Source organism: Trifolium pratense, linkage group LG6 (assembly GCF_020283565.1).
Source record: "Trifolium pratense cultivar HEN17-A07 linkage group LG6, ARS_RC_1.1, whole genome shotgun sequence".
Classification (NCBI taxonomy): domain Eukaryota; kingdom Viridiplantae; phylum Streptophyta; class Magnoliopsida; order Fabales; family Fabaceae; genus Trifolium; species Trifolium pratense.
In genome coordinates this window covers 20,116,981-20,142,585 of record NC_060064.1, presented here as the reverse complement: position 1 = coordinate 20,142,585, position 25,605 = coordinate 20,116,981, and the positions used below count along the sequence as shown (strand labels likewise).

Genomic DNA, 25,605 nt, shown 5'->3' with positions numbered 1-25,605 from the left:
GTATATGGTCTATTTTCCATTTCTTCCCACACAACACAACATATATGTGATCTCGAGCCACTACATCTCTGCACATACCAACAACTCTCCCTTTTTTTGTCTCATCCACTGCACCACGCCACACCTCATCAACCAACATGCAAAAGAACACACACACACGCACTATTTTTCATTGTACCTTCATTTCACACACTTGATATATGATAAGACTCCTTTCTCTCTTTTTATGTAAAGAGGCCTAACACATAAGTTTAGGGTATGTATATCTAATCATTTATTTAATACTCTAAAGGCGATAATTATTTTGGGACGGAGGGAGGAGTATGAAGTTTAAAGGTCCGTTTGGTTCTATGGAAGAAAAATAGAAGGAAAGAAAATTACGCAGATCAATGCATGAATTTAAATTATTTTTTGTCCAAGTTTATGCGTCGGTTTGCGTAATTTTGTTTTCTCCCACTTTCTTTTCATAGAACAAACAGACCATAAGTGTTGCATGATGCACAAGTCATGAATAATATTATAACCAGGCTTTGTCTAACATGCACCACTTGATTAAGTGGTGCATGATGCATAAGTTTTTGATATTTTCATAACGAATACGAATTTTACAAAATTCATCGTTGGATGAAAAGTTTATATCGTTTAGATCATCCATAATTTTTTTTGAAAATCATTTGATATGTTATTGAGATCCATCAAAATTAACGGTATTCAATAAAATCCATAAACCGTTAATTTTGATGGGTCTCAATAACATATCGAGTTATTTTCAAATTTTTTTTTAAAAAAATTATGGATAATCTGTACGATATAAATTTTCAATCAAACGGTAGATTTTATAAAATTCGTATTTGTTATCGATGACTTATGCATGATGCACAACTTGAGAGACTTGTGGACCATAGACTTTGCTTACTTATGTATATTTATAAAGTTTATTTTGATCTTTCATATTTTAAAATACCCTATGGAGTATTGAAATTTTCAAGAGAACAATTATGACATATTTGTGTGTGTGTTGAGTTTGAAATAAAATTTATCTTAACTATCGCAATTTAAAAAAGAACTACACTAGTTACCAGGTAAATTTTAATATGACCACTTCATCAAGTGATCCATGGTGGACCAGTCACGAATAACATTATAACGAATACGAATTTTACAAAATTCACCATTGGATTGAAAGTTTAGATCATATAGATCATCCATAGAAAAATTAAAAACCATTTGATATGTTATTGAGACACATCAAGATTAACAGTTTATTAAATAACGTAAATTTTGATGGGTCTCAATAACACATAAAATGATTTTCAAAAAAATTTAAAAAATTTATGGATGATCTATACGATATAAACTTTCAATCCAATAATGAATTTTGTAAAATTTATATTCGGTAGATCACTTGTCCACGGTGAACTACTTGTGAAGGTAGTCCACCGTAGCATTAGCCCTAGTTACCATTGATGAGATAGGATTCCTTTGTCCAATTTGATAAGAGTGGACATTTTACCTAAAAAAGGTGCAAAAGTCTATGTCAGATACAAATTCTTTCTAACCTATGAATGATTACACCACACCCACACTACTCATGATTTTATTTTATTTGGTTCCTTCCATTCATCATAGATCAATCATCAATGTTAAAATACATCACAAAAGAATCACATTCCTCCACAACCAACATGTTCATCCAATTCTCCATCCTCTTTCTCCTCTTCACTACTCCCTTTACATCTTTAATCAAAGCAAAACAAGACAACAACAATTTCGTGCATTCATTAGACCTCAAAGAATTAAATTTAGAAAATAAACAAGAGAAGCTAAGCCATTTAAAGTTCTATTGGCATGACATAGTTAGTGGAAACAACCCTTCTTCAATGGTAATTGTTCCACCACCTTTGAAAAACTCAACCACTGCCTTTGGTTTAGTTAACATGATTGAGAACCCTTTAACCTTAGGACCTCAATTAAGCTCTAAATTGGTTGGAAAAGCACAAGGATTCTATGCATCAACATCACAAAGTGAGGTAGACCTTATCATGGCTATGAATTTTGCTATCATTGAAGGGAAGTACAATGGTAGCACCATCACTATTTTGGGGAGGAACCCTGTTTATGACAAGGTTAGGGAAATGCCTATAATTGGTGGAAGTGGTCTTTTCAGATTTGCTAGAGGATATGCTCAGCTTAGAACTCATTGGTTTTCATCCAAGACAAATGATGCTATAGTTGAGTACAATATTTATGTGTTACATTATTAATTAATCATGCTATGCTATATATGCTACTATGCATTTGAGATAAGTATTATTTTGCTGTCTTAATTATGTACTTTGGTTTTTCTTCTTTTGAGGTCTTAATAAGCATGAAGCATCTACTTACATAAAATTAAGGATGCTATAGAATTAGAAAGAGATGGAGTTGTGTTTTTTCTGCTCAACCCATCTATATATGTTTTTATATATGATATGGTGTATTTGTCGTTGACATGGATTATACCAAAAATATTTATTATATTTTTTTTTTACCATGTTATTAGGACGAATTTTTCATCGTTGTTAGTGATGACTAATCTCCGTCGGGAAACTTATGGGACACACAGGGACGAATCCTGAAACTAACCAAACGGGGGGCTGACCATTTTTTTAATAAATATTACATAAAATTTAATTGTAATTTATATAAATAGGGATCAAATTATACCGATATAAAATTATTTTACATTGATTTATTTATCAGAATTAATTTACACTATAATTATACATAAAAATTATAGTCTATTAATAATAATTATGTGTAAAATAACAACTTTAAATATATAGTATATACAACATTAGCAGTGGGAGGGAGGGGCCAAAGTTCATCCTTTCCACCCCTTGACAAATTTAGGACAAGTCACTATAATTTGAAGGGTAAAAAAAATAAAAAATTATGATGATTTGCTGTCATCTTACAATTTATTCCAAACACTACTCATACATCACAACGGGTAATAGATAGAAGTCCATTAACTCAACCAGGAGAGTCTGACTCTGAGCCTCTTGAATTGAAATTATAGGGTGCATCTTATTTTTCTTGATTTTTTTTTTAATTAAAAACATAGATATCCATCTTTTTTGTCCATAATTAAATTTGTAAAAAAAAATTTGTCCCCAATTAATTGGTTATTTTTCATTGTTCGTGGGGCACACAAGATGAATGTTCTCTCCTTTCCGCCGAATTTTTTTTCATATGCATGATTCATAAATCGAACTCTTGACCACATATTTAAGGGAACCAAAACTCTTACCAGATTGATCACTCTTCACTTTATTTTTACATATACATTCACTTTATATTTATTATTACAGTAAAAATATACCAATAATTAATATGGTAAGAATAGGTAAAATCACCATTTCATTTCTTTTATTTACTCTATTTGATTTTAATATAAGAGAGAAAAATCATTTTTTTAATATATCTAAAAAATAAAAATTTCTCTTATATTCCATCTTGTCTTTCTTATAAAAAATAATTCACTATTTTTTTCCGACTAAATAGCTGATATACGGATTTATAATATAAACTAAATATATTAGTTATTTAATAGATGTTATGGTGTCGCGTTTCAAAGGGAAATTTTTTGGGATCCTCATCATCCTTAGGACATAATTCTAGTTATGTATGGTGTAAACTCTAGTCTCCCTTAATAGTGTTGAAAGAAGGTTATCGGTGGACACTTTGTGATGAATCTTTAGTACCAATTTGGAATAGTATGTGGCTTAGAGATGAGAGAAATCCATATATAACAACTCCTAGTAATCACCAACCAGCATGATACATGGTTAGTGGAGGACTCAATTGGTTAATAGCGAGAGAGATACGCAGGAAATTCATCAAAGACTTTAAGGACTTTTTTTGTCAAGCTTTGGAGCAATCTTGTTGGAGAAAGATAAATTTGCGAAATAAGCTTGGAAATATTATGAAGCAAGTGGCAGACTTTAAGGACTTTTTTTGTCAAGCTTTGGAGCAATCTTGATCAATGCCAACGAGTGAGTTTTGCTATGACAACATGGAGTATGTGGTATAAACGGAATTTGCAACTTTGGGAAGGCAAGAACCAGACATTAGACCAGGTCATTGCTCGAGCACAAGGAGTGCTCGTGCGTGGCAACACACACAAGATGGTTACAGTAGGACACCGACAGCTACAGCTCAAGTGCAACATGCTATTTGATATTCACTGCCAGTAGATTATGTGAGATGTAACATTGATGCTGCAATTTTTTTTGCCGGAAAAGAAAACTAGCATGAGAGCTTGTATGCACAACGAAGGACAGTTCATCACAACAATGTCAGCTCATATCATGACACCAGCAGAGGCTTGGTCGCTACAACAAGGCATCATGTGGATGCTTGACTATCAAAATGTGATTTTTGAACCGGATTGCAAGACAATGGTGAACGACATCAATAGTTCCAAAGACAAACCATTCGGAGTATGGTAACGCTCATGCTTTAGCAAGAACAGTTTTATCTCATACTTGTCGCATTAGGTTTAATTATATTCCCAATTGTATTGCTACTTTAATTATGAATGAGTAAAATGTCTATTTACCCCACTAACAACCTTCAAATGAAACATAGTAATGCAAGTGACAGAGGTGTCTTCGCTTTGTATTCCCACCATGCAAACAACAACCTTAACAAGATGTTATCAATGGAAGAAAAAATTACTCACTTTTCTCATTCTTCCCCACAAACCCTTCATTCTACTCACTCTCCCATTTTCAACCATTCCTTCATCTCTCTCATTTCAACCCACACAACACACCATTGCCACCATCATCCACACTCTCTGTGACTCCAACCGTTTCACCGAAGCCCATCAACGTTTCACCCTTTTCCTCTCCTCCGGTTCAATTCCCGATCACCGAACATGTAACCTCCTCCTTGCTCGTTTACTCCGTTCCAAAACCCCACTTCAAACATGGACTCTAGTCAAATCCTTGATCCAAACCAAACCTGGTTTTGTTCCTTCTTTGGTTAACTACAACCGTTTGATGGACCAGTTTTGTTTGATTCATCGACCGTTTGATGCTCATAGATTGTTTTCCGACATGAAGAATCGTGGGCATTGTCCCAATGTTGTTACTTATACCACTTTGATTAATGGGTATTGTTCAGTTGGTGGAATAAGGGATGCAGTTAAGGTGTTTGATGAAATGCTTGAAAGTGGTTTAGTGCCGAATTCGATGACTTATAGTGTATTGATTCGCGGATTTCTTCGGGAAAGGGATTTGGAAAGTGGGAGAGAGTTGATGTGCAAGTTGTGGGAGAGGATGAATTTGGAAGTTGAGTTGGGTGTGAAGGTTGCTGCTTTTGCAAATTTGATTGATTCTTTGTGTAAAGAAGGGTTTTTTAATGAAGTTTTTGAGTTTGCAGAAGAGATGCCGTGTGGTAGTAGTTTGTCGGGGGAGGTGGTTTATGGGCAGATGATTGATTCATTCTGCAAAGTTGGAAGGTATCATGGAGCAGCTAGGATTGTTTATTTGATGAGGAAGAGAGGGTTTATTCCAAGTGATGTGTCATATAATTTTATCATACATGGACTAAGCAAAGATGGTGATTGTATGAGAGGTTATCAGTTGTTAGAGGAAGGAGCTGAATTTGGATTCTCGCTGTGCGAGCATACTTACAAGGTATTGGTGGAAGCTCTGTGTCGTGTATTAGATGTGGACAAGGCAAGGGAAGTTCTTAAACTCATGTTGTCTAAGAAAGGTGTTGACAAGACTAGGATTTACAACATTTATTTGAGAGCTCTCTGTCTTGTGAACAATCCAACAGAGCTTTTAAATGTGCTTGTGTTTATGCTTGAGAGCCAGTGTGAGACCGATGTGATTACCCTCAACACAGTTATCAATGGTTTTTGCAAGATGGGGAGGGTTGATGAAGCTTTAAAAGTAATGGATGACATGTTATTGGGTAAATTTTGTGCACCTGATGTTGTGACCTTCACTACATTGATTTCAGGTCTATTGGATGCTGAAAAAGTCGATGAAGCTTTTGATCTGTTCAATAAAGTGATGCCTGAAAATGGTTTGAAGCCTGGTGTTGTAACATATAATGTTCTTATCAGATGCCTATACAAACTTAAAAGACCGAATGATGCATTCAGGATTTTTAATAACATGGCTGGTGACGGCATTACTCCAGATAGTACCACTTATACAGTTATGGTAGAAGGCCTATGTGAATGTGATCAAATAGAAGAGGCAAAGAATTTTTGGCAGAGTGTTATATGGCCTTCAGGGATCCATGATAATTTTGTTTATGCAGCCATTCTGAAAGGGCTATGTGGTTCTGGCAAATTTAACGAGGCTTGTCATTTCTTGTATGAATTAGTAGATTTTGGGGTCTTTCCAAATATATATAGCTATAATATTCTGATCAACTGTGCTTGCAATTTAGGTTTGAAAAGAGAAGCTTACCAAATTGTTAGAGAGATGAATAGGAATGGAGTGATCCCTGATTGTGTGACATGGAGGGTTCTTCACAAGTTACAAAGCAATGTGAGGAAGCACACCTCATCTGAACATCTATCCTTGTCAACAGTTGATGAGGGTGATGACATGGATGATAAAGCAAGTCAGGATAGAAGGAAATGGATTTCTGCTTGTACTTCAAGTGGTGGTAAACCATTGGATTTTACAAGATAACAATGAAGCTTGGTCATTAATCCCTATCCATGGCTGATAATGCATGTTATGATAAAATGTGACATTAGGAATAGAGTTGAAAGAGAGTAAGTTTGAGATAAATTTTGTTAAAGATTATGAAGTTACTCGGAGCGATGTCACTGTGCTGAATGAAAACATGCATTGTGGTTTTTATACAGAATGTGCTGTGCATGTATCAACAACTAGTTTCTGACAAAAAGTCCATTGACTCTTTAACTGTGAAGCCAAGAGATGAACTTTTCTACACCAAGTTCAATCCGTCAATCACTTTGTGATAACTAGCCACAATTGTCATGTCTGATTGGAACTTCGGCGAGGTGCCAATTTCTTGTGTCTCAATGCATTGCCGCCACAGAAGCCATCTCTACTTTTAATATTAGTCATAGTTTGAAATTGTGTTCAATCACTTCCACCACATGATTTGAGTTCTTTCACTGTGAAGTGTAAGAAGGTACAAACTGTAGTTTGAATTGTACGTGCATCTACCACTACTCGTCCGTGAATAAACACGTACTTAGGCTCGTGGTGACGGTGGAAAATTACACATTAAACCATCACTACAGCGTGGAAAGGAAACAAAAGGAAAAAGAAACAGAACATCGTATACTCGCATGAATTGCATCTCTCTAGCATCAGCTTGAAAATGACAGCTTAGTCCATGAGGAGGAGTCTCAAAACTCTTCAAACAATCATGTTATCTTTTTCCGACCAAAAAGTTTCACAAGCATTGCCCTCCCTAAGTGTACGAACCAACTTACAGTTCAATCTCAATCTGACATGTTGCAGATGCTTTGGTTTATTGCAGCATAACATTACATAGTCTGATCAGGATCTGAACGGATAAAAAGCACATTTGTCTTATCGGATGAGAGAATAAATTGAGTTTAGTACGGTAACTGGTGATTTTCAGTTGTAGGTAGGAGTTCTTAAAAATGAAGAAACTCTGATCAGATTTTCTGTTGTGAACATTGCACTCAGCTTTGAAACCAAAATTTTGTGAACAGGCACATGCATAATTTTCCTTCCTGTTTTTTAATTGTGAACATTTTTCACTTCAACATTTTTCACTCAGTTTCATTAGTTTGCCTCTAAACCTTTTAAGCCTTTTAACCTTCAATGCTATCTATACTATCACAATTACATGTTCTTTCATCAGTTGCTTGCTTTGTTTATTGATACAAGAAAAGGAAAACAAGAAGCCTTGCCCTCTCTCTCCCACTTGAGAAAACATAACCAGAAAACAGCAGAAAATACAGTTCGTCGATTTGTCAAATGAGTTAAAAGTTTCACATTAGATGAAAAAGTAGGTGTTGAGCAACATATAAGTGAGATGGTATGTGTAGCTATTGTCTTAAAGTTTTGGGTGATGATGTGGTGTTCAAACCACTTATAACCTAATGTGATGATCATTAGACTCCTCTTCCCCTCGCAACTCAACACAGTTTTAACACAATTTTAAACGGAAATCAATTGACTAACATAAGTATTTGTACATCTATCAGTGTCAAGTAACATAACAAAGGAGATGTAGAATAAAAAATATTGCAAGAAAAGTCAGCAACGTAATCAGCACACATTAGCATTCACCTCAAAGAAAATATTTCCAATGTTACACTGTACGAGCGAGTGATTAAAAAAAAAAAAATCAATTTATATAATTATATGGTGTGTGTCTGTGATTGATCGATACTGTCATAACCCCTCAAGTGACCAATTAAAATATGGTATTGGACAGTGGGTAAATTTTTATAAGGGGGCGCAGACATTGGGTTTGAGTAAAAAATATTGTCACTCGCTACTTAGGGTCCGTTTGACCTAGCTTTTTTTTCCTCTTCTATTTACTTAAAAGTAAGAAGCTAGGCCAAACAACAATTTCTAAAAGCTATAGTAAAAAAAAAAACAGTTTCTAGGCTCAAGTGGTTAATTAGCTTCACCAAAAAGGACGAATTTCGGGAGAACCCGGGTTCGATTCCTGGGTGGAACAATTTCTTGGCCAGACTTTACTTACCTCGCGGCCGAACTCTGGACTACTAGGGCTCTTTTCCCCTAGGAACCAGAGGGTTATAAACCAAAAAAATAAAAATATAATAATATATTATAAAATATATCTTTTAACCCTATTAATATTATAACAACTTTTAATTTTTTTTTTACAAAAAAAATCAAGATTTACCAAACAATTTTAACTTTAGTTAAAAAGTTATTATTTCTAGCTTTATGATTAAAAGAGCTTTTACACCTAAAAAAAGCTAGGGCAAACGGGCCCTTAGGGTCGGTTTGGTTCAAAGTAGATAGAGGGGAGGTGAGATAATATTTTTAATAAAGAATAATTTTGGTAGAAACCTTATCTCAATTTTTTTTTTGTAGAAACTCTCTTAAATATTATATATACTCTTTTTTTTAAACTCTCAAATATTTTTTTTTTAGAAACTCTCAAATATCTCAAATAATTTTATTTTTTTGTAGATCCTTAGGGTTTACAAAAAAAATAATATAATATTAAAAATTTGAGAGTTTCTACCAAAATTACCCTTTATTAAAAATATTCCCTCACCTCCCCTCCATCTAATTCGAGTTAGGATCCTCTCCATTTCCAATTCTTTCCATTTCCTCCATTATTATATAGTTTTGGGAATATAAATGCAAAAATGTGACATCAAGTGGGTCCAAATGTCATTTATACACCCCAAAATATTTAAAAACTTTGGTAATGGAAGAAATGGAAAACATAAGAAATGGAGAGGATCTCAACTCATCTAATTCAAACCAAACAGAGTGCGAATGGAGTCCACTTCCTAAAAGGTGAGGGGTTAGTTTGGTAATTTCAGGGGTGTGTAGGGATTTGTAGGGGGTGCAAAAAGTAAAACTAAAAAAAAAAACCAAAGCCCATTAACCAAAAAAGAAGCAATTAATTAATACGTCTCTCTAAAAAATCTCAACTTTCGAACCCTATTTTCTGTTTCTCGTCTCTGCCGCTGCAACTCCATCTCATTGTCTTTCCTAACAAGGTCTCTTATTCTTCTTCTTACTCACTTTCTTTGTTGTTTTTTTTGTGTACTGTGTTCTGTTAACGTGTAAGTATTGTCTTTTAGTTTTAAGTGCATGTGTAGGGTTTTATTTGAATGTTGAAAAAATTGAATTTTTTGGTTATTCATGTTGTTGGGTTATTAGTATTGTAAGTAATTGTTATTGTTATTGTTATGATTGTTTTGTAGAAGTTCAATAAACAAAAATGGCAGTCACATTCTATAACCTTAAATCTGAATCTGGTTTGAAGAAGCTCAATGAGTACCTTCTTACACGCAGTTACATCACTGGGTATGTTATGTTACTTTTTACAATTTTTTATTTTTTTTATTTTTTATTTTATTTTATTTTTGTTTCTTATGAAATTGTTTTTTGATTTGATTTCCAGTTACCAAGCTTCAAAGGATGATATCACTGTCTATTCAGCTTTGCCATCTGTTCCATCAGTTGAATTTGTTAATGTGGCTAGGTGGTACAAGCACATTGATGCTTTGTTGAGAATTTCGTAAGTCAATTATTATTATATATTGAAAAATTATAATATGTTTGGTGTTTTATGATGATTTAGTAATTCAAATTATGTGTATTCTTTATGCATTCATTTTTGTTTATATCTTTCTAATTTTAAGTGAATTTTGTGTCTTTGTTAGCGGTGTTTCTGGTGAGGGATCTGGTGTCACCGTTGAATCTTCTCTTGTTGCTGAAGAGGCTGTTGCCACTCCTCCAGCTGCCGACACAAAGGCAAGTATTTTATAAACGAATGAGACTTGATCAGTTGTCGTTGATGTTATGTTTTTGTCTTAAGAGAGTTTTAAATCTAGTTGTTGGTTGATTTATGACTGATTGTAAAATTGTATAATGTTGATTAGGCCACCGAAGCCGAGGATGATGATGATGACGATGTTGATTTGTTTGGTGAAGAGACTGAGGAAGAGAAGAAGGCAGCCGAGGAACGGGCAGCCGCCGTGAAAGCATCTGGCAAAAAGAAAGAGAGTAAGTTTCTGTCGTATCATGTAGTCAATCATTTGAAATCTGGTCGGATATCAATTTATGGTATTGGTTTTCTGTTGACAATCTCAGGTGGAAAATCATCTGTTTTGTTGGATGTGAAGCCATGGGATGATGAAACCGACATGAAAAAGCTTGAAGAAGCAGTGAGATCTGTTAAGTTGGAAGGGTTGTTTTGGGGTGCATGTATGTTATTTTTCTCTTTAGGTTTTTTTTCCTGTCTATTTATATTTATATTTGAACATTGTTGATTGATTTCATTCTGATATATTTTGTATAATATATGATATGATTCGGAATGACTAGTTTCAGTTTGTTGTATATTCCCTCCCTCGTCCCATATTAGATGATCTGTTTGACCGTTTTACACAGTTTAAGAAAAGTGTAATAATTAAATAGAGATGTGGACTTTTGCTTAAATGGCCTTATAAAGTATCGTGAAAGTAGTAATGATTTAGAGAATATAGTTGTAAAATACTCGTATTGCATTGAAAGTAGTATTGATTAGAGAGTATAGTTGTATAATACTTGTATTGTATTGGCAGTTGAGTAGGTCAAGTGTTTTGGGACATGTTTTTATTCCATCCGGGTCGTCTATTTTGGGACAGAGGGAGTAAGGTGCACAACTAATATAGTGTTATACCATTCACACATTTGTTTTCCACCGATGTGGGATTTAGTGATCCAATTTTGGAAACAAACTTGTGTATAAGACAACACTCATCTCACTTGTGCACCATAGAACTGTCCATTTTCAATAGTACAATAAAAGCTCTTTTCAAATGTGTAATAATATATAACACTAGTCCTGGTTTTGTAGAGAAGTTATTGTCATCTTTACTGTTAATTTTATTTGTTTGTTTTTATTTATCTATACTAGCTATCTTCTGTGGTTCTGATATTAGTTTATTCCTGTCATAGCCAAACTTGTTCCTGTTGGATACGGTATCAAGAAACTGCAAATCATGCTTACTATTGTTGATGATTTGGTTTCTGTTGACAATATGGTTGAGGATTATCTTACCGTTGAGCCCATCAATGAGTATGTTCAGAGTTGTGACATTGTTGCCTTCAATAAAATATGTAAGTAATTTTCATGTTTTTTTTTTCGTTTGCTTTGTTTTGGTCGTAAGATGCGATGTTAATGATGTATTGGTGCAAAATCCTGTGCTAATGATATTTCACAATCTTTGTTGCAGAATGTGCAATTCATGTGACATGGAGAATCATAGTAGTGAAAGAAATGTGATGATTTTTGTTTTTTGAAACCTACTTGTCATTTTGTCTGCGATTCCATCATCATTATATGTATTGTTATAATAATTCAAGCTTTAAGAATTCAAGGTGCAACATGTTTTCCAAATTTTGATTCTTGGTTGTGATTTTGCTGATACCTAAGTGTGGAAATAGGCCGAGCCGAACTACCGGGGCTATGGAGATAACTATCAAAAGACAAAATGGTTTTGGTGTGAGAAAAGTTCAACCCTTGATATAATTTCAGGTCATCGTGAAATATGAAAGACTGTAATTATGCAGATATATACGTGCAAAACTCATTGACATGCCCATTATTATGCTTAATAATGAATTGAGCTTAAAATAATATATTTATGTAAAAGAGCTTAGACCATCCACAATGGAGCACTCTAACTTTGAGTACTTAAATGAGTCTCACATTGACACATCACTAATTTATTATTTTTTAATAATAGTACCTAATAGGTACTCAACCTCTCCAATGGAGCACTTCTTAAAAAGTTCTAAAATGGGTCTCATCAATAATTTCACATCATTACAATAACTTATTATTTAATTATATATTTTATAATATAAATTGATTGAATGATAAAATTACAAAATTAGTATGTACTATTTTTTTTTATAATTCAAAAAATAATTAAAATTCAAAATTTAATTTAAAATAATATTGCCAAATTTTAAGAATTAGATAATTAAAAAAATAATTTAAAATAACATTACGTAATTTTAAAAACAATTAATTTTGTTGATCATCATGCCCAAAATGTTGCCAAATATGCTCGACAAGATCATGTTGAAGTTGAAGATGAGTTCGCCTATCTTGAATTTGTGCTCTTCTTTACAAGTGTAGCCCATTATGGATAAATATCATCGGCTAAATAATACCCCATATTATATTAGGTTCTATTTACCGAATATTGCACCAACGTCTATATGGTTGACATTAAATTTTTTTAGAGGCATGCCAATTCAAAAATTATGCTTTTGTGATGTACAAAAATAAAATTGTGTTTTTGTACCATTAATTCAAATTGAATATAGAAAATAAAGTGGCTCATGAAAATAATATTTTAATGAAAAATAAGGTGGGTCCAAGAGGAGAGAGAGGGTTCTTATTTTAGAAATAGTACCTAATAGGTACTCAAATGGGTGGTACTCCAATGGTAGTACCTAATAAGTACCATAAGTACCTAATAGGTACTACACCATTGGAGATGATCTTAATAATGAATTGAGGTTAAAACTTAAAGGGCCCGTTTGGTGCGCAGGATAGCATAGTGACAGGATAAGATATAAAACAGGATAAGGATAAGATATGATAACAGCAGGATAACAGTTATACTCAGTTATCATATCCTGTGTTTGGTGCACACAGGATAACAAACATGATAACTATTATATTTTGTTTTTAATAGCTCATAATAATATGATAAGATATATAACAGATTTAAATGATAATGACAAAATTACTATTGTAAAACAATTGTTATTTTTTTAAAATTATTTTGTAATACTTTTAATTTTATAAATAAAAAATATGAATAGGTAATCAAATAACTTTATATAATTTCAAATAAAAATTATGAGAAAATAATCAAGTTTAATTTTTTATATAAATCATGATCAAATAAATAACTCAATAATATATACATGTTAGATAAGCCAAATAAATATATGATATATCTCATACGTAAATAATTAAACTACTATTGCAAAAGAATTATATTTAATTTTTTATAAAATTTAAATTAATATTCCTATTTGTCAATTTTTTAATAATCATTTTACTTTAAAATATTGTAATTTTAGTAAAATTTTGATTTTTTAGAATATATAAATTACAAAATTACCCCTGTGAGAAAATCACATATATATTTAAAAATTAATTATTTATATTTTATTAATTTTATTTTATGTATTTTAAAATATATTTTATAAAATAAATCAGTTTTTTTTTTCTTATCCTATCTTGTTGGTAACCCAGCTCAAATTCAGGATAAGAATTATAACTAGAGAGACAGGATAGGATAAGCTTCAGGATTAACTTATCATATCCTGCTGTATCACCAAACACTGGATTGCGGCAAGATATGATACAGTTATCCTATCCTGTCTCTTATCCTGTGCACCAAACGGGCCCAAAATAATATATATATATATTTTTGAACAAAAATAATGTATTTATGTAAAAGAAAGTTGTCCAATATATATTTTTGGCTAAATATTAAAATTTGTTTTACCTTTCAGTAGTGAATTCAAACATGTGACGGTAAATTATACTCCCTCTGTTATTTTTTAAGTGTTGTTTTTAACCAATGCACATATGCTAATGTATAATTTTAATTACTAATATTCTTAATTATTTATTATAAAAATTTATGAAAATTTTATACTTTAAAAATATTTGTTGAGACAAATTAAACTATATCTTATTAACTTACTCCCTCCGGTAAGCATGACCTACTATTATTAGATAGTCTCCTGCGTGTAGAATTTGACATTTGAGTTTACCCCCATTTAGGCCTATGGCCTTTGATCCTTGAAGGGCTAGACTAGATCCTACTGAAAAAATTCTCTTCCCCTCTCCCTCAACACTATTTTATCCTCATGGATTTATATTTTTGCCCTTGCGAATAAAATTTGGAACGAATTTTTCCTACTATTTTTGACATAAAAAATGATATTTAAACTAGGAAAATTTGGGAAAATATATTCCGAACTTTATTTACAAGGGAAAAATTTTAAATTTAGGAGGATAAAAGAGTGTTGGAAAGAAGGGAAAGAGAATTTTTCGATCCAACTGCTACTATAGCTGTTAGAAGTCCCACATTGGCTAGAGATATGACATAGATAGCCTTTATAAGTGTAGTGCAAACCTCAACTCTCAAGCTAGCTTTTGTGGTTGAGTATAGACATCTAAATTCTAATATGGTATCAGAACCTATCCTAGATCCATTTGTTGTTTGTTGTGGAGACCTCCCATATTTGGGTCACCTGTTGTTGTTGATTCCACGTTCCAGCTTGTTCAGTTCTAGACGTGAGGGAGTGTGTTAGAAGTCCCACATTGGCTAGAGATATGGCATAGATAGCCTTTATAAGTGTAGTGCAAACCTCAACTCTCAAGCTAGCTTTTGTGGTTAAGTATAGGCCTCTCAAATTCTAATAATAGCAGACAACTATTTTCTATTATGCAAAATCTTGATAAACCACAAGAATTATTTAGTGTCATGCTATGGAGTATTTGGAAGCGACAAAACAATATAGTTTGGAAACATACTGCTTAACGAAGTGGAAATTGGTATTTTTATAAGAGATTATCAAGGTCGGTTTGTGTTAGCAAAGACAAACTGAATACACCTATTCTAGGTGTTGAAGTCTGCGAAGCTACCAGACAATTGATTGACTTAATTTGGTTAATGATTTACATTACAACTGTTGAATATGGATTGTAAACATGTGGTGGATAGGTTTTACGTTAAAAAAAAACTTATGTCTCAGATCTCGGAGCCATCATTAACGATTGTATACATTTGTTAACTACTAATCTTATGAACTTTTATGTTAAGTTTATTAGAGATAAACCATAAAGTTGCTCATAGTTTTATTAGGATCATTCCATCTTTTAACTAGTTTCGACATTTTTATCGATACTCAAATATGTATCAATATTGTTATATTGAATAAATGAAATAAGCTCTTTGCCTTTAAATTTTTTTATTATTAATATAAAAGTCATCTTTTGTTATAGTTTGTGGATCAATCCATTTAACTACCTACTATCTAGACCATATTCAGATTAACATATCAAACCCATTATTTTTCTTGAACAGGACCATATACCAAACTTCGACATTTAAAATCTAAACACCAATCCATGATATAATAATTCTCTTAGAAAGTGACATGTGCATCAACTGCAATTCAACTCCATGATAAAGAAATTATGCATAACCATGCCATATAATGCCAACCAAATTATGGGACGAAATTGCTCCCTCAAAATACGACAACTATAGGTTGTGTTCCCTTCCTTTAATTAATTTTGGAACGACAAAATTTGCAAAAGTTTTGTGGCGGTGTGGCAATATCATGTGATACTGTATTTTATTTAGATTTTTCTTTTAGACATAATTTATTTAGATTTTATATTTTGGAAATTGGATATTTTTGTTAAATTACATTTTATATTTTCGTTAAAATTTTATCACACTTTCAAAATAAAAATGGAAATTTTTAAAATAAAAGTAATGAGTTCCCCGAGCATTTGGGGGAAAGGGTGCCCACATAATTAAATGCCATCCTGTAGAGGGCATGGTCCCCTTGATGGTAAGTCAATTATTGTATACTATCTTTTAATAAATGTAAATAAAATTCTCTGTAAAAAATAAATAAATAAAAATTGAGTAAAAATAAATAAATATATAATCGTAAATAAAATCAAAATAACTTCGTCCTCGTGAACTTAATTAAGTTAGTAGGGACATCACATTATATTTATAGAGGTCGTGGTTCGAATCTCAGACACCTCATTTATTCATCTTAAGAGTCGATTTTTTAGTTATTAGATTACTTGACAAAAAAAATTCAAATAACTTCATCTCGTATAGTTCACTTGGAGGTTATCAAAGACATATGTAAGGTACGCGAGTCTAACTATATCTTGTTCTCAAGACCTAGCTCAGCTGATAAGGCAATTTTTTTTTTTTTTACGAAGCCAAAAATATTACTCCATCCATTTCTTTTTAAGTGTCATTTGACTGCAAATTTAGCGTGTTTATAAATAATAGTTCAGTCAATGTATAAAATGTTAGAAATTTACATTTTGTCTGTCAAAAAAATAAATTTACAATTTGACAAAGCTATTGTTTGTTTGCACGTAAAAATGCTCCGACGCACAATGAATTTGAAGATCAACATTGTAGCTTTTGTGTTGATGTGCATTGGGACACAAGATTGTAGAAAGGAGACACAATTCCAAACATGGTAAGGATCGCAATGAATTTGCCACAATTTTGACAAAATTTCGATTCGAACTTAATTTTGATAATGTTACCCCTAATCTAAACAGGATTGGATTCTCTTTCGTGAAATCTAGGCTTTGATTGAAAGATAAAAAATTAAAGGCTTAACTAGAGATTTGGTCCCTTACGTTTATTTTAGGTTTTAATTTGGTCCCTTACGTTTAAAAAGTATCAATTTGGTCCCTTACGTTTATTTTAGGTTTCAAGTTAGTCATTTCCGTCAATTTTGTCACATGTGACAGCCAATTTGCATATGTGAACTGACACGTGGCACTTGGGCACACTGACACGTGTACTGTTCAAACGGTGTTAGCGACAAAATTGACGGAAAGGACTAACTTGAAACCTAAAATAAACGTAAGGGATCAAATTGATACTTTTTAAACGTAAGGGACCAAATTAAAATCTAAAATAAACATATGCGATCAAATATGTAGTTAAGCCAAATTTAAAACACGGGGATGATGAAGTTCAAAGGTGGTGATTTTCATTGTACATGAATTTCACACTCGTGGGAAACATTTCCCAATCTAAACATATACTAATTAATTAATTAATTCAATCTGTCTACTTGATCATGGATCTCTTCATTTTTGCATACACATATACATATGATTTATTTACAATTTTTAACAGTATTCCTCCGTTTTCGTATAAGTTTCCAGTTATAATGATAACACAAAATTAAGAAAATGAATTTTTGCACCTCATCTTTCTATTATACCCTCATCTAAATATTCATTGAACATTATTATAGGTAACAAATTCTGTTTAAATCTGAATATAATAAGGAAGCAACAAACTTTCCTATCATAAAAAAAAGAACAAACTTTCTTTTTTTAAAAAAAAACTTTAGTTTTTCAAATATATATAAAAAATATATTGAAAAAGATAACAATAATTGACAAAGGATATAATTAACAAATCATATCCTTAAAACACACACATGAAGAGTCTTTATAAATTATTTTTTTTTTTATTTTTTTTTCCTGACAATAGTGTTTGAAACACTTGGTTATTGTATTATTTGGGTAACAACATTGTTAATGTATGTATGGAAAAATATTATAATAATAACACTATGCTATTTATATATTGAAATATTTTTCACATTTAAGCCGAGAAAGATTTTGGATTTAAGTGATTGTGTTAAATGTTTGTTTGTAAATTCTACATTTACTAATTTGAATTTTATATATACGACGTAATAAAAAACCCATGCATCGCACGAGTCAAAGTCTAGTTAGAAATGAAAGGAGTAATTGATGATAAATATAAAGCAAAAAAACTTGCATATGAGATTTGTTTGATTCACGATATTTATGAAAAAAAATCAGTAGAGGGCAGTGAAGAGAGTTTTCGATGGTAAAAAAGAAAGACAGGAATAAAAAACGTTGAAAATAAATTAAAGAGGGCAGTTAAAAGAAAGACAAGAGTATTGATGTTGATGAAATAAAAAACGTTGAAAATAAATTAAAGAGGACAATTAAGAAAATAATAGAGGAATTTGTATGTCATAAATGTAGAATTCATTCTCCCCATCATAAAAGCTAGTAATTGTGGCTTCAACGAGAATTGATTCTACTAACCATAAATTTTAAAAAATAGCAAAACACATTTTTTTTTTCATTTTCAAGATTAAAATAAAACTCATTCTAAGACGTGTAGAATTGAAACCAAACACATAGTATTATCTTTTTTGGTCTTTCTCATTTACAAACTAGAGATATCATAAAGAAAAAAATTAGAGAGGATTTAAATCCTATAAAAACATGCTGTCACTTTCTCTCACCTGTTTCAAATCTGCTTTCACACCTTGAGCTTGACTTGAACTTGAACTGCAAAAGACAACACGCCAACTTTTTCAAACCATTGCATTATTACATCAATAATATAAAATTAATACTAGTACTACCAGTAATAATTTAGATAATAATTTAATAATAACAACGATAAATTGGTCCAAGGGATAAGTGTTTTGGTCGCCTTAAACATACGGTGAGAAATTCAATTTTTGGTTGATGCATACCGAGAAAATTCGGTTGGGACACAAATTCCCCGACAGAGAAAAAAATAAGGCTTAATTAGTAAAATGGTCCCTTAAAGATATTTTTGGTTTCACATTGGTCCCTTAAAGAAAAAAAAGGTCCGAATAGGTCTCTCAAAGAAAAAAAGGTCCGAATATGTCCCTTAAAAATATCTTCGTTAATCAGTTTGGTCATATTCAGATATCCTTTTAGGGACCAAACTGATTAACAGAGATATTTTTAAGGGACCTATTCAAACATTTTTTTCTTTAAAAAATCTATTCGTATATTTTTTTTTTAAGGGACCCATCTAAAAGCAAAAATATCGTTAAGTACCATTTTACTAAATAATCCAAAAAAATAACAATAATAGTTTTCATGTGTGTCTTGTCTTTTCTTCCCTTCCTCTATTCTTTTCTTTGTCTCTTTACTCTTTCTCTCTCCTAACCACACTCTTCACTTCAACTGTATCACACAAACAGAGAAAAAAAGCTCTGCACTTTCTCTGATTATCAACAACCCCATTTCCAAATCATGCCAAAATTTCATCTGGGTCTCTCTCAAATCCCTCATTCACCATCAATGGAAGATGAAAATCACTCTTCATCTTCCATGTCATACCTCAGCACACCCTTAATACAAACTCCAAAATATCAACCTTCCCCTAAACCACAACACAAAAGAACCATAGTCACAACATTAATGGAAGCTGCAACTTTCACATCCTCTTCTTTCAAAGAAGACACTTATTACATTTCCCATCTCAAATCTTCAGAGAAAAAAGCATTGCAAGAGTTCAAGAAAAAGCTTTTATCTTCAGATCAAACCAACCAAAATGCTTCCATGTGGGGTGTTTCTTTGCTTAATGGTGATGATATTGCTGATGTGTTACTTTTGAAGTTCCTTAGAGCTAGAGACTTTAAAGTCAATGATGCATTCAACATGCTTGTGAAATGTCTTGTGTGGAGAAAAGAATTTGGTGCTGAAAATCTTGTGGATGAAGATTTGGGATTTAAAGAGCTTGAAGGTGTTGTAGCTTTTACTCATGGCTTTGATAGAGAGGGACACCCTGTGTGTTACAATCATTATGGTATGTTCAAAGATAAGGATATGTATGAGAGGATTTTTGGTGATGAAGAGAAGTTGAACAAGTTTTTGAGGTGGAGGGTTCAAGTTCTTGAGAAAGGAATCAAGCTTTTACATTTTAAGCCTGGTGGTGTTAATTCTTTGATTCAAATCACTGATCTTAAGGACATGCCTAAGAGAGAGTTAAGGGCTGCCTCAAATCAAATCCTTTCATTGTTTCAAGATAATTATCCTGAAATGGTTGCTCGGAAGGTATCATTGAATAACTAATGTATCTGGTTTATATCGTTATGTAATAATTTTTGTTGTGTGCTTATGTTGTCTTTACTATTTGGAAAAAAGTAATTACATTGGATTCTTTTGTATTTTGGTGTTGTTTATTTGCTTATGTTATTATATTTTGTTGGTTTCAGATTTTCATCAATGTGCCATGGTATTTCAGCATGGTATATTCAATGTTCAGTCCATTTCTGACTCAAAGAACTAAGAGCAAGTTTGTGATCTCTAAAGAAGGAAATTCTGCAGAAACACTCTATAAGTAAGTTTAATAAACCAATGATATTCATGTTCTTCTATATGTAAAGATAAAGATACAAGTTTAGAAAATTTAAGTTAACTTTTATCTAAAAAAGGAATTCAAAATGGTTCTGAGATTCTGAACTTACTCTTTTGTGGTTTTGTCATTAACTTTATTTGTAATTAAAGTTCAAGTTGTCCTTTCTAGGCTTTAGTTTTGCTAAAATGTATCAAAGAAAATGACTCTTCACCTCAAATTTTTTCTTTTATTATTGTTGTGTTTTTATGTTTGAATTGAGGTTGTTGTCTTTTTTTGTTCAGATTTATAAGGCCTGAGAATATTCCTGTTCAATATGGAGGATTGAGTCGACCTAATGATTTTCAAAATGGTCCCCCAAAAACAGCTTCTGAGTTCACTGTTAAAGGAGGAGAAAAAGTAAACATACAAATAGAAGGAATTGAGGTAACAATGAATTACCAAAATTTAAGGTTTATAGTGTCTACTTATAGTGTCTAATGAGAGATTATAGTGTCTACTTATAGTTTAAGGTTTTGAGTTTGAACTTTGGGATACCAAAATTTGATAACATTTTAAATGGTTAGTGTGTGAACTACGATTATACTATTAACTAACTAACCACATTTGAATGTGATTAACCATGATATTAGGTGTTTCAATCTATATGAAGTTCGAACACATGAAATTGTAGTTAAAAACGTTGAAATTTCTAGTTAATAAAATCCATTAGGTGATTAATGAGTTATTCAATTTTGATATGATCATACTCATTAACCACTCATTAGACGGGTCAAGTAATTAATAGATAGTTTTCAATCTCAGTCATCGATCTTAGATTGGACGGTTTAAATTGAAAACTGTGTTTTTTAGTGAAAATAATCTCAACATACGACAGTTCAGATTTATTACTACGTCCTGCTGTTACAGTGGGAAATCCTTTTCCCTCATTAGACTATGTTAACGACATATGTGAACTGCGCCATTAACCATTTAAAATATTGTGTCGAGATTTTTTGAAGTTATAAAGCAATTTGCTAGATGAGTTATATATTTTTTGTTAATTAGTTGGTATTTGTTGATTAGAGTGGTGCAATAATAAAGTGGGAGATTGTAGTTGGAGGCTGGGATTTGGAATACAGTGCTGAATTTGTACCAAATGCAGAAAGTAGCTACACTATTGAAGTTGAAAAAGCAAGAAAAGTTGATGCATCAGAAGAAGCAATTCAGAATTCATTCACATCAAAAGAAGCAGGCATAATAGTACTCTCAGTTGATAATTCTGCTTCTAGGAAGAAAAAAGTTGCTGCTTATCGCTATTCTGTCCGCAAATACAACAACAATACACCATCTGATATGCAATTAAGCCTCAAATAGTGGTCACAACAACAACACTATTATGTTTGTTGTTTTTTTTGCTTGTTTGTGATGTTAACTTTTGATTTAATCTAGTTTTAAAAGGTATTTAGTGGTGTATTAGTAAAGAAGTGAGAAATGGTGCATGATCAATTCAATGAAGAAGAAAAAGCAATTAGTTTGAGTGTTGTGACTTGTGATGAGTTTTGTGAGATATTATTGAATTTGTGTGATAAAATGATCATGTGAAAATATAAAGTGCAGGATTTTGTTTCCTGGTTTGGAGTGGTAGTGTGTTGAGTTCACTTTATTTTCCCATGTAACAGACAACATCATCTGCCAAGGACGATTGTACAATGTGCAATGTCTGTTCTCATATTCATACTATCATTAATATCTGTGTAGAAATTTGTGTCTGAAAAAAAAATTCTCTTACAAAGTTTAAGCATTTTGAATTGCATATTCACTATGCCTGGATAATCTTATAAGTTTGTTGGAAATGTTGCCAGATGAGATATGAGCAAGTATTACAGGACAGGTCATCGTGATTCTGACATATGTAGTTGGTCCATATTATAATTTTCTGCCAATGTTTATATATACATCGGATTAAGTAGATTGGATTAATCTTTATAATTCCTTTTCAATTAGCAGCTTATTCAAAAGTGAGAAGATGATGATAAGCTCATTGCAACACTGTTATCAAACAATAAGAAAATATGAAAGTAATTTTAATTTGAAAGAATGATTGATTTCAAGTCATATAATTTCTCTGATGATGGCGTTTATGGTAAATGACTTAAGTTTGATGAATGCAAAACACTCCAATTGATTGGCCTTGAAGTGGGTGACTTGAATATGTTGTTGGTTAGATTGTCACTTGGCTGAAGCATGTCGATCAAAGTGTATTTCATAAAAATAAGAGAGAGGCGTTTGCGTTATACAACATAAGTTTATGTACCGATACACAAATGGTTGATTTACGTTGTCATCACCATTGCCGCAATACCACGTTATAACACTCTTCTCCTATTTCGGTTAATCTCTCCCCTGATTTTCCGAAACTCACTCTAATCGTCATGCTTTCCAACCGACAAACAAATCGGCAACAAGTCATATTCAGGTCTTCAGATTTTCGCCCCAAGCACATATTCTTCCGTTTGGGGAAAAATTTCAAGATTTTTTATCCAAAAATTTACCTTCTTACTTCCTTTTCAAGTAACTTCAATACTCATGTAATTTTCTCCTTTTCTAAGGGTCAAACCTCTAAAAATCCACCTTAAACGCTTAAATTTAGTTACTTTTAGTGTGAAATAACGGAGTTATCACTCTCCCAGTTCATAATAATCTCAATGTCAGAGGTATAAACTATAGCCCTTTTGGCCCTAGATGTAAAAAACAAATCGAAGACATCAGTCATGTTTTTCAAGGATGCACCTTGGCTAAACAAGTGTGGTTTGCATCTCAGCTCAGTGTCAAATTTGAAGAATCTCAGAACCAAACTCTTAGTGACTGGCTACAAGGCATTATCTTGCACGCGCATATGGAAAGCTTGGAGCTAATATGTGCGCTTTGTTATCACATATGGAAAGCAAGAAACATGTATTGTACTACACTAGAAAATAGTCGGGCCGTCTTTCCTCCATTGTGTAGCTACGCGTTCTTTCCTACACTAGAAAATAAACAAGTTTGACTCACGCTTTTGACTCCAGTCATCAAATTGTACGGACTCAGGATGTCTCGACTCTGATTATCATTCATTAGCTTTGAGACTTTCTTCAACTTAGTCCAGTGGTCTGTCTTAACTCCTTTTGTCAATAGAACTACTCTCTTTTCATAGAGGATTACATAAAAGCCTAAGTACATCACTAGACTCAAAAACATAATAAGAACATCCACAATGGAAATACTCATTTTTAGTACTTAACTGGACCCCACGTGTACACATCACTTATTTATAATTTTTTAATATTAGTATCTAATAAGTATTCAATCCCTCCAACCCAAATATCTTAAAAAGTTTTAAATAGGTCCCACCAATAACACATTCCACCAATAACTATGCATCATTATAAATGAGACCCACAAAAATAAAATAGGTATCACTTCTTATTGTAGAACCGGTACCTATTAGGTACTCTTTATGTTTTGCTCCAATAGGATTCTTCAAGCAAGCAAGGAATAGTTTGATCGATTTTGGACACTCAAACCTGTTCCAAGTGGAAGGATATTTTACTAAAAAGATCTCAAGAATGGAGGAATAAATGTCATGAAACTCACTGAAAAGCGGGGTTGGACTCACTTCTTTAGGATAAGAGAAACTGTGTATCATAGGCTAGTCCAAGCTTTTTACTTCAATGCCAAGGTTGATAATGAAAAGAACCTCATAGTGTCGAACCTCAAAGGAGTTGAAGTAAAAGTAACTCAAAAAATTATTGGAAAAATCATAAGACTACCTACAGATGGGTTCATGTTGTATGAAGAATTCACCAAGCTCTCTCTAGAAAGATGTTCCCAAAAATTCTAAAGATCGATCTCTAATTTTTGCAAAGTGTTATTTATAGGCAAATGTAAAATGAAGTGACACGTAGACAAAATTTTGATCTAACATAGCAATGCACCGGTTCACACTAATAGTATGCACCAATTCATCCAAACAAAAAGGCAAACAAAAACAAGTATCTAATAGTTTTTTACCGGTTCATCTGAGTAGATGCACCGGTTCAAAGATTCCAGGATTATCTTGTATCGATATAAAATGATTATGTACCGGTACAAAATTCCTTCAAATTTTTGACAAAGAGTTTTGCACCGGCTTATGCAGGTTTGTGCACCGGTTTAAGATTCTCAGGAGAACCTTGTACCGGTTCAACATTGTATTGGTACAAAATAACAAACCTAATTATATTGAATCAACAATGCTAGCTCCGGCCTCCAAACAAGGATTAAAGGTGACCGTTCAAGGTTACCTAAGCTCCGGCAAGTAGCCTCCAGTGTTAGTGTGTTTTACCCTTTTTTTTTCTCTTTGCTTCTTGTTTTCTTTTCATTCTTCCTCTGACCCACAATTCCGCTTCTTTTTTTTTTGGATAGGTAACAAAACTATATAGAGATTAGAAAAGAAGAGTTAGATAACAATTTAGATTCTTATTGAGAGATTATATTATTTTTGAGAAAATTGGAGTTAGTGTTTTATCGAAAGAGAGAGGGGGGAGGAGATTGGATCATCTCCTTTACTATATCCTCTCTATTTCTCTGTTAATCTTACTCTCTCTCTCTCTCATTATTATTTTAAAACTTTTTATTGAAGAGAGATTGATATTAAGAGAGACATAGAGAGGAAAGAGAGAGATGCAAAGGAGAGTGAAGGAGATGATCCAAATCCGAGAGGGAGAGGTGGGGGAATAATAGTGGTGTTTGCGAGGCCTACTTTTGTTCTTAAAAAAAAATAGGTTTTGTCTAACATGGAATACTTCACCAAGTCTTCAATGGTGCATAAGTTGACAATATTATTATAACGAATACGAATTTTATAAAATTTATCGTTGGATTGAAAATTTATATCA

At 32.4% G+C, this 25,605-nt stretch overlaps 4 protein-coding genes across 4 annotated transcripts; all 4 read left to right on the top strand.

Moving 5' to 3' along the window:
- Positions 1–1,574: 1,574 nt before the first annotated feature.
- Positions 1,575–2,490, top strand: LOC123889953 (dirigent protein 19-like). Its single transcript, XM_045939479.1, has one exon. The coding sequence runs from the start codon at positions 1,641–1,643 to the stop codon at positions 2,262–2,264; it is 624 nt and encodes a 207-aa protein (XP_045795435.1). The 5' UTR covers positions 1,575–1,640; the 3' UTR covers positions 2,265–2,490.
- A 1,137-nt stretch (positions 2,491–3,627) lies between these two features.
- LOC123888187 (pentatricopeptide repeat-containing protein At3g18020-like) lies at positions 3,628–8,364 on the top strand. Its single transcript, XM_045937149.1, has one exon. It carries the CDS (start codon positions 4,635–4,637, stop codon positions 6,702–6,704), a length of 2,070 nt encoding a protein of 689 aa, XP_045793105.1. The 5' UTR covers positions 3,628–4,634; the 3' UTR covers positions 6,705–8,364.
- Positions 8,365–9,597: 1,233 nt separating this feature from the next.
- LOC123889379 (elongation factor 1-delta-like) lies at positions 9,598–12,153 on the top strand. Its single transcript, XM_045938680.1, has 8 exons — positions 9,598–9,733; positions 9,941–10,043; positions 10,141–10,257; positions 10,403–10,493; positions 10,622–10,745; positions 10,833–10,946; positions 11,682–11,843; positions 11,960–12,153. Coding segments are annotated over exons 2-8 (696 nt in total). The 5' UTR covers positions 9,598–9,733; positions 9,941–9,957; the 3' UTR covers positions 11,962–12,153.
- Positions 12,154–19,430: 7,277 nt separating this feature from the next.
- On the top strand, positions 19,431–22,330 carry LOC123892716 (patellin-6-like). Its single transcript, XM_045942571.1, has 4 exons — positions 19,431–20,406; positions 20,568–20,692; positions 20,992–21,133; positions 21,773–22,330. Exons 1-4 carry the CDS (start codon positions 19,603–19,605, stop codon positions 22,061–22,063), a joined length of 1,362 nt encoding a protein of 453 aa, XP_045798527.1. The 5' UTR covers positions 19,431–19,602; the 3' UTR covers positions 22,064–22,330.
- Positions 22,331–25,605: the final 3,275 nt, after the last annotated feature.